At 35.6% G+C, this 15,923-nt stretch overlaps 1 protein-coding gene across 8 annotated transcripts in view; it reads left to right on the forward strand.

The window, feature by feature from the left end:
• Positions 1–15,923, forward strand: part of THOC2 (THO complex subunit 2) — a 111,754-nt gene that overhangs the window by 63,722 nt on the left and 32,109 nt on the right. For all 8 annotated transcript variants that reach the window (XM_090265219.1, XM_090265218.1, XM_090265211.1 and 5 more), the window contains exons 13-18: positions 9,034–9,075; positions 9,516–9,646; positions 9,743–9,844; positions 13,010–13,094; positions 13,675–13,768; positions 14,318–14,398. In XM_090265219.1, the coding sequence (XP_090121345.1) occupies positions 9,034–9,075; positions 9,516–9,646; positions 9,743–9,844; positions 13,010–13,094; positions 13,675–13,768; positions 14,318–14,398 (535 nt within the window). The remainder of the gene's footprint in view (positions 1–9,033; positions 9,076–9,515; positions 9,647–9,742; positions 9,845–13,009; positions 13,095–13,674; positions 13,769–14,317; positions 14,399–15,923) is intronic.

Genomic DNA, 15,923 nt, shown 5'->3' on the forward strand with positions numbered 1-15,923 from the left:
GATTCCAAAAACTACTGTGTCAGAGATTTTGATGCCGGATCTTGGCATGAAACGTGTCATGGCAAAATTCGTTCCTTGGCTTCTGCTACCATAGCAGAAGGAACATCATGCTGCAATTGCTAATGACTTGATTCAAACCACTGCCAGTGAACCATATTTCCTCAAGAAGGTCATAATCGGAAATGAATCGTGGGTCTATGGCTATAATCTGGGAACAAAGGCCCAGTCATCCCAATGGAAGATGCCCAGTTCTCCATATCCAAAGAAGGCATGGCAAAAGTCGCAGCAAGATCAAGACCATGTTAACTGTGTTTTTTGATTGGGAAGGTGTTGTCCATCATGAGTATGCCCCTCCAGGCCAAACAATGAGTATTACCTCAATGTTCTTCATCTGTTGAGAAATGCAATATGATGGCAACAGCTGCAGCTATGGGCAACTGGTGATTGGCAGCTTTATCACGGCAATGTGCCCAGTCATGTGTCATGTCTCATGCAGAGTTGTTTGGTGAAATATCAAATCACCCAGGTGACTCAGCCCCACTACAACCCAGATTTGGTGCTCTGCCACTTCTGGTTTTTCCCAAAACTAAAATCACCTTTGAAAGGGAAGAGATTTCATATCATGATGAGATTCAGGAGAATATGATGGGGCAGCTGATGGCAACTCCATCGAAGAATTTTGCAGAGTGTTTTAAACAGTGGAAGAGATGCTGGGAGAACTGTGTGAGGTCCCAAGGTACCTACTTTGAAGGGGGACCAGAGTGTCATTGTTTTATGTACAATGTTTCTTGTATCTTCAGTGAATGCCTCTCTTTTTCACAGTTTGTGGCTGGGTGCTTTATGGACAGACCATATACAAACACACATACACACATAGATTTATACTCTAAATCTATAAATTTATATCTATATATCTATATCTTTCTCTATAAATATATCTTAAATTTAGCTAGATTATTTTTCAAGTGCCCCACATAGAAAAATAAGCTCTGGACAGGTGAATGCTTTTTGAATCCTTTTATAATAGTGGTTAACTCAGCATTCTTCCAAGCCCTTCCTTTTTTTCTTTTCAGTTATTTTCTTGGCTGCTATTTTGAATTATTGCCATTATTTGTATAAAGTCCCTTGAATTTCAGACTGTTAAGAATTTGTTTTTTATTTTTTTTTTTTTGGGGGGGGTTTTGAACAGCTTTATTTTTTATTTTTTTTTTAAATATATTTTATTGATTATGCTGTTACAGTAGTTCCAATTTTTTCCCCTTTACTCCCCTCCACCCAGTATCTCCCTCCCCCAGCATCCCCCCCCAAGTCCATACCCATGGTTCGTAAAAAATAACTATCCCTCCCTCTCAGATATTAAGACCCTTTGTAATCTTGTAAAGGACAATGGGCGAAGGTCTCATGCTCCTCTAGCTGCTTCAAGCTGGACATGGTCGTCGTCCTACCTACCCTTGGGTCCAGAAATCCCTAATAAGAGTGGGGGTGTGGAGGGGAGGGTGGCCTTCCCACATGGGGAAGGATCATGCAGACTCCAGGTCAGTTGGCTGTCTCCGGACAACGGCGTGCTTGGTTTAGCAGGCTGGCATCCTTGTTGTGTTCTGGGGGCAACAGATTTGGCAAAAAGGGTTAAAAAGCATCATTCAATCCATAACTACTAGGTGGCAAAAGGCAGGGATTAATTTTTCAATGTTCCACATTAGGAGAAAAAAAAAAAAAAAAAAAAAAAGGGCTTCTTTGGAGGAAGGTGTGCTAGGCACATCTCTCCTGTCCAAAACCCTTTTGCCCATTTTATTTAGTTTGGGCTGAGGGAAATAGTTTATGTTTCCCCCCTCTCAGACCTCTGGGCCCTTTCTGACCAAGCCATTAGGATAGAAAAGAGAATTCAGTTTTAAAGTGAAGCCCACAGACCACCCCATTCTTCACCAACTCAGCCATTTAGTTCAGCCAAACTGTTGAGTCTCCGGCAGCGCTGCAGAGAGGATTAAGTGAGGCTTATGCGTACAGACAATCACTCAGGTAATGAGATCGTAGGCTTATGCAGACTGAGGGCCACCCTAAATGTTCCTTGGGTAAGTTCCAGCAAAACAGAACTAAAGATCATAAGTGATCATTTGCTGCTCTTGTTATGCTTATGCAAATGAACAGGATAAATTAAAAATGGACTTAATGTAGTCCCTTTAAAGACAAGGAGAGTAATCTTAGGGAGAAAAATCTGTATTCAAGGAAAATCACAATGATCAGTGGCAGACTGTAAAGTAGGGCAGCTAACCGTCTTAAAAGTTTCTTCTCATTTAAAAAATGGTTTCACTTGAAAATTAAACCATATCTGTGATATCACCAAAGAGATTCAAGTTGCAGGCAAGTAGAATGTCAAGTGCCTTGCAACTGTATGTCTTCACAATAAGACAGTCTTACAGATTTAGAGACTGTTTTTTATTTTTTTAATAAACTTTTTATTGAAATAACAACATAAATGCAGAAAGTACACAAATCATAATTGTACATCTCAGTGACATTTTCCAAACTAAACACCCATGTGTCCACCACCCAGATCAAGGAATAGAGTGGTACCAGTACCCCAGAGTTTGGTTTGTACTCTCTTCTAGTCACTACCTCAGGGGTAACCATTTATGCTATTTTTTAAAAATCAGCTTTGAGTTAAATTTATGTGCAAAAAACTTCACCAATTTTAAGTGTACAATTTGATGAGTTTTGACAATTGTATACAATTGTGAATCCACCATCACAATTATGATAATAGTATATTTTCATCACCCTAGAAAGTTCCCTATTTCCTCTTTGCTGTCAATTCCCACCCTTTATTGTTGGTTCCTGGGAACTACTGATACACTTTCTGTCACTATAGTTTTGCTTTTTTTCTAGAACTTCATATGAATAGAATTGTACAGAATGCACTATTTTCTTTCTGGTTTCTTCCACTTAATGCTTTTGAGAGTCATCCAAGTTGTTTCATATGTCAGAAGTTCCTTTACTGCTGAGAACTATTTCCTTTTATAAACATAATCAGAGTTTATCTGTTCACCAGTTGATGGGCATTTGAGTTGTTTCTACTTGGGAATTAATACAAATAAAGCTGCTATGAATATTCTTGTACAAGTCTTTGGGGGAGGGTTGCATATTTCTGTTTTCCCAGGAATGGGATTGCCGGGTCATATGGGTAAATGTGCGTGTATCTTTTTGCCAAGCTGTTCAACATGTGTGACCATTTTCCGTTCCTGGAAGCAATATGTATGACTTGCAGTTGCTTCACATCCCCAACAACACTTCATATTGTCCGTTTTTAAAATTTTAATCATTCTCATGGGTGTGTATTAGTTGTGCTTTTATGTTTCTCTGATCACTGATGTTGAACATCTTTTTATGTCTTAATTTTCCATTTATAATCATCTTTATCGGAATGTCTATTCAAATCTCTTGCCCATTTTTAATTAGGTTGACTTTTATTATTATTTCTCAGTCTGATTTGCCTTTTTATTTTGTTAATGACCTTTTGAAAAGCAAAATTTTAAAATTTTAATTCCAGTTTGGCAATACTTTTATTTTATGGTTTGCTTTTTCTGTTCTAAGAGATCATAATTTCTTTTCAGTTGTAAAACAAGGCAACCAAGAGAATCTAGACATTGTTACAAGCACAGACACAGTTCCCTCTAGTGTCTGATTGTCTCTAATTTTATTTTTTAACAATAGTGACTGTAGAAAATTTAACAGCTGTTGAGTATTAATTCCTTGACATCAGAAATATTTGTCTTGGCTATTGTTAGGTGGTGGATTAATTTTTTATACTTACAAATTTACTTTGTGTAAGATAGGCTAAAGAAATCTAAGTAATTTATTATTATAGATATCATTTATTATATGGCATTTATATAAAAAGGAAGTATAACAGTATTTCATTATCTTGATCCTTATAATCTGAAAAGGATGAGTCATGTAAGTAGTGCCTGTTCAAAGAAAAAAGGTGGTCTCTTTCCCAGTGCATCATATTGGGAAGCATGTGAAGTCATTTTCTTTCATTACTGGTGATGTTTACGTTGATCACTTGGTTAAGGTGATGACTGCCAGGTTTCTCAGCTGTACAGTTACTCTTTTCTCCTTTGTTGTTAATATGTATTTATGTGTCTTGTGGGGAGATACTTTGAGACAATGTAATTTGCAGCTTTCTCATCTTAGTTTAACCATCTAATACTATTCTTTTTAGTTGAAAGTCTTAAAGTTAAGATTTCTTGTTCTGAAATTCTTTCTTTGGCTATAAGTATAAATTTGTAAGCAGGGGACTGGCTCTCTGTATAAAGTATCTATTTGAATGGAAACATTTTGTTATCTTTAAATATTTTAAATTGCAGAACACAACTTTAACATTGTTGCTTGGTGCACTTAAATGTTTTTCATAGTACCTGCACACTTGAAGATGAATTCCTCGGTGCTTTTTATCATCTAGCTGATGTTAAATGGATTAAGTTGTTTAGCATAGTGATAACGTATATTGAGCTCTTATTCTGTGCCTGGCCCTATTCTGAGTACTTCGAATCAGCTCATTTAATCTTTATGAAATCCTTTGTGCTCTAGGTGAAGTAGCTTGTCCTAAGTCACACAGTTAGTATGGGACAGAGCTGTGATTTCAACCCCAGATATCTGGCTTCAGAAGCCAAGCTTACAGTCACCATACTCTACTGCAAATACAAATGTAGTATGTCTGAAATTGAAAAAATAAGTTATCTAAATTTTGTAATTCTTGAAATTTCTTGCTGTTCCAAATTATATTTGTTCAATGGGGTTTTGCTATTTTGTCTCTCTCTACGATCTGTGTTTTTATCTCATTCTATGTATCTCATTTCCAGGCTTTTCTTGTTTTATAGAGTTTATTCTGAGAGTGTTGCTACTTGTGCAGGGCTTGGAGATTCCCAGGCAAAGCCGAGCTGTGAATGAATCTAGGACCAGGCCTGGGGCTCACTGAGGCTAGCTATTGCTTGTTTGATGGGATTTAGGAAGTTGTTAAGCATGAGCCAAGACCAGTCATTCCTATAGAAGAGCAGCTTGGGTGGGCCCATAAGTTGGGTGGGGCAGAGTCTCTGGCAATCTCCAAGGTGGGTCAAACAGTGTTAGTCAGGTTGACAGAGTCTGAGATATGGCATCAGCTTGCTTGCTGGCTTGTGGCTCTAGGAGAGGTAGAAAAGTGACAATGGCCTCTGCTCACCTTGATGCCAGTTTCTCTCAGTATGCCACTGGTGCCTTTCAAGCTGTTACCCTGATGCTGGAGCTCAGAGAGTTGGTGAATATCCATGTGTGGGTTCTTTAAAAGGAACTGCTTGGGGCTCCAGCAGTTTCTCTCATCAACCCAACCCCTACTGAGTTTTGCAACCAGAAGTTGTGGGGACTTATCTTCCTGGCACTGGAACCCTGGGCTGGGGGGCCTGGTGTGGGGCTGGGACTCCCCACTCCTGAGATACCCCTCCTGAATTTTTATCAGCCACACATGGGTGTGGGGCTAGCTCATTCGGTGTCTGCGCCCCTCCAACCAGTCTGGATGGATGTGGTTTCTTTAATTCCATAGTTGTCAGACTTCCATTTAACTCGATTTCTGACAGTTCTGAGTGATGGTTGTTCTATATTTTAGTTGTAATTTTAATGTAGTGGTGTGGAGAGGCAAGCCATTTCTGCCTATGCCACCATCTTGACCAGAAGTCCTATAGTTTTTTCTGTAACTATGCATAGATACTTGTGGAGAGTCTTCCTCTATTTGTTTCCTCTTTTCTTCCAGACTAAAAATCATTTGTCTTGAACGTGATTTTCTTTTTGTGTGGCTATTTATGTTTCTATAGTAGCCACAGCATTTCCTTTCATCTTAATATGGGCAGCTCCATTCAGACCTTCTTTCTCTAGTAGTGTCAAGAGTCTCCACCTTACTTGTGACTAGTCCTCCTCCTCTCAAGCTACAGGCTGAGTATGGGATTCTCTCTTCAATCTTTTCTATAGTCTAGGATATAGGGGAGTGAATGAGCTCAGCGAGGCTCAGTACAGCCCTCATTAGGGAACCTCTACTTTCTTATCTAAGATCCTAGTTACTTGCCTGGTTAACAGCTTAGGTACCATCAGACATGCCCAACCAAGTGGGTATCTAACTTCTTTGGGCTTTGATTCCTTACCCATCTAAGCACAATTCCTTTGAAAGATAGTTAGTACCTGCTGGGCTTCTACTCTGAAGGGTTGGTTTTTCATCAGGTTACTTACTGGTTATTTCAAATTGTTTTATAAAGTCATAGGAGTTTCTCATTGAAAAATTTAAAAAAAGGTTTTGAACCAAAACACGGAAAGGTGGGTTATCTCTTCTCCAGGCTTGGTAAACTCATGTTCTTATAACTTTTAATCTATAGGTTATATTTCCTGTTTGTTACTTTGATAGCTCTTATTTGGATCCTTTCTAGCAAAAAGATTTTCCTCATAGGGTAGTTTTAAGACATACATGTGAAGTTCTTAGCCTAGTAAATGGAACATAGTGAGTACTCAGTAAGTGGTAGTTAATAAGAATGGAAAGAATAAGGTAGGTGAAAATAGTGCCATAATTTACTTAGATGTAGCTCAAGGTTCCAATTTAGTCACAAATTTTAATTTTTTTCCCCTGACGTCAAGTACAGTCTAAAGTAGCTTTTGAAATGGTTATGGGTTTAGAGATACTAAATACAGAACATTAGTAATAAAAAGTAAGTTACCTACTTATATGTTCAACTTTTCCCAGCCTTTATTTCTTGACTCTTTAAATGCTTCCTTTTAATGGACCTGCACTCTTTTTGTGTCCAGCTCTGTCATGCTGCTCTGTCAGCTGCTCCATCTCTATGGGGCAAGATTGGAACCTGCTTGGAGCCATTGTGAGGGCTTAATTTTGTTTAAACTTAAAAACTCACTTCTAACAGTTGGCCTGCGGAGTTTTGATCTCAAAGATGGGAACTACTTTGTCAGTTCCTCAAATGTGGAAACTCCTCCATCCTGTTCATCTTGATTCCTAGTGCCTGGCACATAGTAAATGAATGAATGAATGAATGCATGTCTTGTTTTTTTCCTTCCCCCTTTCTCCCTGTCATTTCCTACTTGCCTGGCCAGTCAGTAAAACTTTCAGTATTAAATTGTAGGAATGGAGAATTTTATACTTACTCTGAATTAAAAAACAAATTAAACTAAAAGAAAAAGAAAGCATCAAGGGGGTAGAATGTGTCTTTTATCTTCTTACCAAACAAAAGAAAATGACTTTTACTGGTATGTACCTCTTGATTTGTTTTTTGTTCACCTTTGTTATCATTAGCCTTTGCTAGAAAGGTTTCTTTCTGTTCTTCTAGATCAGTAATTTTAAATGGGTGTGCTCCAAGAATTTTTAAAACATGTAATACCTGATGATTTGGTCAGGGGTGCTGACCTCTTTTCCCTTAGATTGTTAAGTAAATGACAACAGCCAACACAACAATAGCTGTCTGGTGTGAATGAGTCAAAATTATACATATTTTTTGTTAGATTGGCAAAAAATATATTTTTGGTGTTCTGCAGAATTTTAGTAATTAGTTTGTGTGTCATGAGATGAAAAGATTGAAAATTACTGTTCTAGATGGCTTCCTTTTATCTCCATATTTCTTTCAGTTTTTTTGCTGATGAACTCTAGAGAATTGACATAGAGATCAGAAACTCATGTCATTATCTAGTAAGGGAATTGGGACAGCTTAGTAACTAAGAAATGTCTTATTTCTACAGAGAAAACTACATGTAGCTGTATTAGTTTTGTTTGAATCATAGTATACTAGGAAAGGAGTAGCTTAACTGCCTTTATCCCCAATGTAATGTACTATAAACTTAGTTCTTCGAATTATGATGTACCCTTTTTTCTATCTCCCAGTGTGTACAGCCAGTATTCTACCAGAATTATCCCCCAACAACAACCAAACAAAATAAAAGCAACTATCTAGTTTGTTTTGTACCAGGCCACTGATTCATAACCTGACTCCTTATTTGCTGACCAGGGTATATGCTGACTTAATAGCTGTTTCTGTGAAAGGGAATCATAGCTTTTTATCTTGTCTATTAAGACATATGTGATTGTGTTGTTTTTCCCATCAGGGTAACATGGTAGTCTTTGAATTAGTCTTAGGTGAAAATGTTGCACAGAAGTTACACTTCCCTTTAGTTACACCCGTTAAATCACTTAAGCATGAAAACATACTGCACAGAATACCCTTAGCTGCCAAGAAAATAGGATGCATGTTAGCTACATATTAGCTTTTCTCCTTCCCTCACTTGTTATTGTGCTAATTCCTACCCAGAACCCTTAAGATTGTCCTTGAGTATCAGTACTTCATTTGTCCTTTGCACACTCTCCCAAACCTTCTGCCTGTACACACACATGTCTTACTGTTACATTTTGAATGAATAGATAGCATTGTCAAACATGGCACTTCAGCTGCCTACCTGCAAAGCATTGATAGACTACTGACCCATGTTTTTTCAGTATGTCCAATTTAGGTAGTGGTTTTATCTTTGTCAGCAATGTTATTAATATTTTCAGCTTATTTCTGAGTGAATGCTTAAGTAGTAGTGAATTAAAATATAGCTTTAACTCTCTTTGGGTTTAATTTTTGCATATGTTTTAGTGTTAGATTTTATCTGTTCTATAAGGGAAAAACCTAGAACTGATGTAAAAATGCAAACTTGTGGCTACAATTTTATAATAAATACTTTGATTAATTTTAGGATGCTTTGGTTTGTGATGAGATTGAGAAAATAATTGGTTGATAAACTTGATATTTAAAATTCATAAATGTTGCAAATGATTTAGAGGTTAGAAATATAAATAAAGTTTAACAATGTTAATTGGTAATACTAACTATATTTAAAACCTACATGTGTAAGTAAGTACTGTAGTAAGGAAATAATTTACAACCATGTGGAAGTTAATTTTTTTCAAATTAGAAAATCAATTGTGACAGCATAATCTTAACTTTTTGCATGTTATTTATAGTTTATTTTTAATTTTAGTTTCAGTCTGATGGAAGCAAACAAGAAGATAAAGAGAAAACGGTAAGAGGCTAGAAAAATTCAATGTGTCTAATGTTTTAGATACAGCATACTGCAAAATTTTATTGTGGACAAGCTTTCATCACCTGTGTGAACAATTGTTTTATACTTTAGATGCTGAATATAGCTTTTGGCATATTATACAAGTTATCTTTTAAGATTGACAGTCTCCTGTTTTTGAGGAGTACCATGTTGAAGAAGGAAGAGGGATAATAAAATCCTTCATTCTCTACCTACCTCTTTCCTTCCCTCACCTCATTTGCTTTCTTAGATGGAGAAACCTAAATAGCCATTGTAAAAAGGACAGTGATGATGTGAGGAATTAGATACAGTGTGTTATGACATGAAGGAATGGCAATTTTTTCCAAGGGTGACATATTATTTTGGGGGGGGGGATTAATATGGCTCTCTTACTGAAATAAGTTCTCCTCCCTTCTTCTTAGGAAGTTATCCTTAGCTGTTTGCTTAGCATTACTGACCAGGTACTACTTCCATCTCTTTCTTTGATGGACTGCAATGCTTGTATGTCTGAGGAATTATGGGGAATGTTTAAAACATTTCCATATCAGCACAGGTAAATATGTAACTTTTTTTTATTTTGAACTACTATTGTAGTGCATTAACCTCTTAAGTGTTTAATTTTTCCTAATTCTTCATCTCATTTTTTAAGATATCGTCTGTATGGCCAGTGGAAGAATGAAACTTATAACAGTCACCCACTTTTAGTAAAAGTTAAAGCTCAAACAATAGACAGAGCCAAATATATCATGAAGTAAGTTTTACTTTATTTCCTTCATATTGATCTAAAGTATACCTGGAATCTAATTTATTTTCAGCCAGCTTATGTCTGAGCCTCAATTTTGAGGCTGCCCAGTAGTATTTCCTAATGGTATAGCTGATTATATACTGCAGATGGAATGTATTCATTTTTGTGGTTGTTATCTCATTTTGACTACCAAGTTAGTTTTTGCAATTGTTATTTTTGTTTAACTATGAAATCTAATAAAAATCCTTTTTAATGCATTGCATTATAGGATTTTTAAAAAATGACAGCCTACTGTGTCCTTTGCTTAATTTGTGTAATACGTTTAATGGTCTGTACAAGGTAGTCAAAGTTCTAGTAATTTCTTCTAGAAGTTTTTTAATAAAGATTACTTTCCTTTTGTAATATCTAATGGAATTATGTAGAACTGTCTCCATAGGGAGTCAGCTTTAGAAAAATTTCAGGATCTTTTTCATTTGTGTGCTTTATTTTCATGTCATTAAAAGCCCAAGAGCCCTGCCGGTGTGGCTGAGTTGGTTGGGCGTTGGCCCGCAAACCACAAGATCACTGGTTTGATTCCTGGTCAGGGCACATGCCTGGGTTGTGGACTCAGTCCCTGGTCAGGGTGCATACTAGAGGCAACTGGTCCATGTTTCTCTCTCACATTGAAGTTTCTCACCTTCTCTTTCTCCTTCCTTCCCCTGTCTCTCTACAAATAAATAAATAAAATCTTTAAAAAAGGATTACACAAAGTATAGGTTAAAAAAACATAAGAGTGATGTTTTTTACTTCCTGGTAAGCTCTGGTTTAATTATGAAAAATTTATACCTCAGATTAATACTGTTTTAGATACAAAATATACTGCTATATTGCAAGTGTTTTCAGCAGGGCATTTTATTATTATTTCTTTATAATTTATGCAGTAGTATGGTTATTCTATTTAAAAGCAATGCATTCTCCAGTTTAACTAGATTTCACAGTTTGTGACATTACTGTCTGCCCGGTGATACTGTTCCTGGTCACAGGTTACTGGGGAGACAGGTGGGTGTGTAGTCACAGTCTGGTTTAATAGGTGCTGTTGTACAGTATGTATAAAGCTCTGTGGGAGGATAGAGAAATTAGGGAAGGCATGGAAAGCAATAATAGAATTGGTTCTTCTGAAAGGGTTTTGGTCTTAAGAATTCCTCAGGTAAAAAAAAAAAAAAAAGAATTTTCCAGGTAGAGTTTCTAGTTTAACAACAACTAATATTTATGGAGCCATCACTATGTGTGCCAGGCACTGAACTAAGTGCTAATAGGGATTATTTAATATAAATTAAATACTGTATTATTAAATCTCTTGAATCTGTCTCTTCCATTCTCTACTGCCATTAATTTAGTTCTTTTATCTGGAGTATTGGAGTGTCTTGTATTATTTTTTCTTCAAAAGTCCTTTGGTGACTTCCCTGGCAACCAAACAGTTGTGGGTTCGATCCCTGGTTGGGGTGAGTGCAGGAGGCACCGAATCAATGTTTCTCTCCTGCATCAGTATGCCCCCCCTTCCTCTCTGAAAGCAGTAAATATATCCTCAGGTGAGGACTGGAAGAAAAAAATTCCTTTGGTGATTGACCGTTGCCAACATGTTATATATTAAATTTTATGGTATGGTAAAGTAAGCGACCCTCCATGACCTGTTCCTTCCTATTTTCACCATCATTTCCGGCCAGCTGTACTGAGCCTACTTAAGTTTCCCAGCTGGAGTGAGCATGAGAGCAGGGACTGCTATACATCATTTTTTCCCTAGTGCTTAGCAGTTTGCTTGTCATAAAAGACATTAATATGAATGAATGAATAAATTATTAAAATATTTATCACAGAATATGCACAGAATTTTAAATGTACATGTAATTTTGTTATATTTGTAAGCTATAACTATTTCACCAGGCTTGAACAACATGATTTTGATACTGATTGAACTTTTTATGTTGAGAATGGAATGTATTAATTTATTACTTGCAGAATTTCACAAGTTTTGATTACTGTTTAAAACATGAATTTGCTATAGGGCATCTAATGATTCATTCTACAAATACTCATTGATTGTGTTCCATATGCTAGTCACCATGGTAGCTTGAGGGGAAGATATAATCAAGAAAGTATTCCTTTTATTTTTGTTTTTCCCATTAGGGTGTTGGAGGCAGAAGGGAATGGGGTAAAATGCAGTGAGATAAAGGTTAGCTTTAGCAACTAGGAGGATCACCTGAAATAGGAGGGTTAGAAGGACAGATGGTGGTAAATTTTAAGTTGAAACAGTATCACCAGAGTTTTAAACTGATGAGTATCTCTTCTGTGAAGAAGTTGATGATGAAGTAACTTTAATTGAAGGGTCAGTTTGGTCATAAGAAGCTTCTTAAGATCATTATACCAAGTTTGTCACTTCCAGAATGGTCACGTTCCTTGCGCTATTAACTGAATTCATTATTTGCTTCATTATATTTTCATTCTAAAAAAACTTCTTGTTGCTTGTAAGCATTTCAGGTTTCAAATTTCTAGATTTATTATGTAATCTCATTGGAAGAGTTTAAGATTATCTATAGTAATTGTTTGTAGACATTTCATAGATATAAATTTCCAGAATGTTAGTAAAACTCAGCCAAGGAAGAATTAAAGAGGAAGGAAAGGAGTAGAAGTGACTTTTCAAAAATTTGTTCACTTTGAATATTAAAACCAGAGAACTTCCTGTATCAAGGAATATAGTTATTAGCTGTTACTGTGTTAGGATCGCTGAGACAGATGGCATGATGCATTTCATTACATTACACCAAATTTGATATCTTAATCCCTAAACTGATTTAAAAAAGCCTTTCTTAATCTAAAATAATTATGATTCTCTATAAGTTTTATGTACTTATAGACTACCATAGAGTTTTAATGTTTATTAGACTATCACTAAAAATGGAAATAGCTATGTTATAAATTGTTAAGCATTAATCCAAAATCTTAATACCCTCCAGGAGAATGCCTAATCAAAATAGCCCAAGTCCTGCAGTAAAGTCTGTGATAAATGTGGTTGTTTACATTGATCCATTTTGGATAGTTGGCAAGGAATTGTTTTTTTCATGGTGTAACAAAGCTGTCAACATTATGAGGGAAATTACTTAAGATGATCTATGTCACCTTTTTCTTCCCTTGCAGGCGTCTAACCAAGGAAAATGTAAAGCCTTCTGGAAGACAGATTGGAAAGTTGAGCCACAGCAATCCAACCATTTTGTTTGATTATGTATGTTTTGAAGTTAATATTATGTTAAGGGTTTTATTGTTGTTAGTGGAAATGGAATGATGTAGTTTTAAAAACGTTTCATAGTTTCTGGGGAACAACCTTTAGCAAATGAAATATTATATGGTTATTCTAAAAACAAAACAGTATACAGTATATTTAACAAATTGATCTATTTTAATAATATGTAACAATGCTACTTTTATAAAGTCTTAACATCTTATTTACCACATTTTGATTTATAGAAGCATTAATAGATTTGATTTTAGTTGTTAGAAACATTTGAATAACATTTCATTGTGATTCACATATAATACTTTCATATTTAGACAGATTTCTAAAACACATTTGACTAGCTTCTGTATTTCCAAAATTGAAGTTTTAGATACCCTGGAATTATTTCCTAATTGGAAAATGTAGCCCAAGAAAATATATTCTAAGGAAATAATAGGATAGTAGGTTTTATATAAATGCAAAATGGAAGGAAACTACCTTTGAAAAATGGGAAATTCAGCCATTATTTAGTTAGCACAGTTCTCTTTTGATTGGTTAACACCATCTATTCTGTGTTGCTATCTTCCAGATCTTGTCACAAATACAGAAGTATGATAACTTAATAACACCTGTAGTAGATTCACTGAAATACCTTACTTCATTAAATTATGATGTCTTGGCCTGTATCCTTTCAAGTGAAGTAATACATAGATTTCACATTTCATAGATCTTAATTGTGAATATTTTATTTTCATTCGGGGTTCCTTTAGTAAGCATCTGAGGTTGATTCAGTTGGCTGATCTGAAGGTTGGCCAGTCAGGAGTTTGTGTGTGTTGTCTGTGTTGTACGTAGGGAGAGACAATGTTACATTTATGAAACTTTTTTTTTGTATCATCCCACTGATAACCCAATGTTTAGAAAGAACAAACATTTAAAAAATTAATTTAATTATTATTATTTTTCAAATAAATTTATTGGGGTGACATTGGCTAATAAGATCATATAGGTTTTATGTGAATAGACATCTTGATATAGCTGGAATCTGTTGCTTGCTGAAAGGTGGAAAAATGCTAAAGAAGAAAGTTGGTACTATAGTGAGTGTATTTTTCAATAATTTGCAATAACTTGAAGCTATCAATTTAATTTTTTTCCAAGATGTGGAATTTTTTGTTGTTGTTTTTAAGGGTGTTTGTTAATGTAGTGACTTAAATATTTTTCTAAATGTGTGAAAGATTGTATCATTGAAGCTTTAGCTAATCCAGAGAAGGAGAAAATGAAACATGATGACACAACCATCTCAAGCTGGCTTCAGAGTAAGTATTTTTATTTTTCCAAGGATACCATTTCCATCTGTTATGACTGCCATGCTGTGTGTTCTCTTACCTATGCAAAGAGCCTATTGGCAAGAGCTCTTGAGAATAGCCACTCAATTTTTGTACTACAGTGCTCAAGTTCTTGTCTGTGTAAGGAGGTTCATATAGTACTTATTCATTTTTCAACTCAAGATGCCAGTATTGGCCATGACAGAATTTGAGCAAGCATTACTGGCGAGATTAAAATTCCCTTCTGTTCTATTATTTTGGAGGAATTAATCTTAAGGAAACCATTCTCTCTTGTTTCATTTTCATCCCGAGGTTTCAGTCATCTTAAGGGAACAAAAACTTGGTTGTTTAATAAAAAACAAAACTCTAGCCTTTAAAAAATATATCTTGTATCTTTGATTTCTAGTAGCTAGTTTCCTATCTTGTCTTATAGCTGAATCTTGCGGTAGCTCCCCATTACCCTTTAAAATTTGCAATCTATGTCATACAAGTAAGTTCTTTGGGAATCGGGTTCTTAATCCCTGTATTAGCCTCAAGTTTTGCCCTTCCTCAGTAGTCTAGGATCCATTAATACTAAACTTCTTGAACTTTCCATGTCCCATCTGCACATTATTTCCCCTACTTGGAATACCCTTCCATGCTCACTTATCTCCTCCACTATGTCTTAGATTTCAGTTTAGAGGTCACTTTCTTGGGAAAGCTTTCTCTGCTAATGCTCCTACCCAAAAGTCAGAATTAGGTTCCCCTCTTCTGTCCATGGAACATTTTATTCATCATAGTTATTTTAGTTTACTTTTCTTTATTCCTCACTAGACCGTAAGCTCCCTGAGGGCATGACATGTTTTTTGGTCTATTATTCTTTAGGTGCTCAGCAAATAATTGTTGAAAAGGCTACAGATGACTTTACTAGGATCTCCTCCTCTTGACCTGACTGGGATTTTTCTCTGTATTCATAATGTGATAAGGACTTTTGGTTAAAGTTGGTCTTTTTTCTGCTTCTTGGTCTGGCAGTGCTTTATCTGTTTTCTTGTCCCTCCACAACTAGTAGCGTGTTCCTAGATAGTTTTTTTTACTACTCAAACTTTTGAAGGGCAGGTGTTTTGTTCACTATTCAAGTTTACTGAGCGATCTGAAGATTTTGTTGTGTCCTAATTAATGTCACAGGCTCTGGAAACAGGCCATATACATTGGAATTACTGCTCTTATCTCATACCAACTATGTGACCATGAGCAAGTTACATGATATATATGTTCTAAATTTTCATCATTGATAAGTTCATACCAACTGTAAAGATTAAATGAGAGTTAACATAAAGTGCTTATTTAGTGCAGTGTTTGGCATATGTATGCTAAAAAAATATTAGCTGTCATCAATTATAAAACTCTATTAAGTGGCATCAGCAATACAATTATTCCTACCTTATTTGGTTTTAGAAATTGTTAGTTGAAGAAATGACATTCAATATTGTACTTTTTATTTTATGAATTGTTTTTTAAAAAGCCCTTTTTTAAATTT

The sequence above is a fragment of the Furipterus horrens genome, unplaced genomic scaffold, assembly GCF_987537825.1.
Source record: "Furipterus horrens unplaced genomic scaffold, mFurHor1.1.pri manual_scaffold_17, whole genome shotgun sequence".
NCBI lineage: Eukaryota > Metazoa > Chordata > Mammalia > Chiroptera > Furipteridae > Furipterus > Furipterus horrens.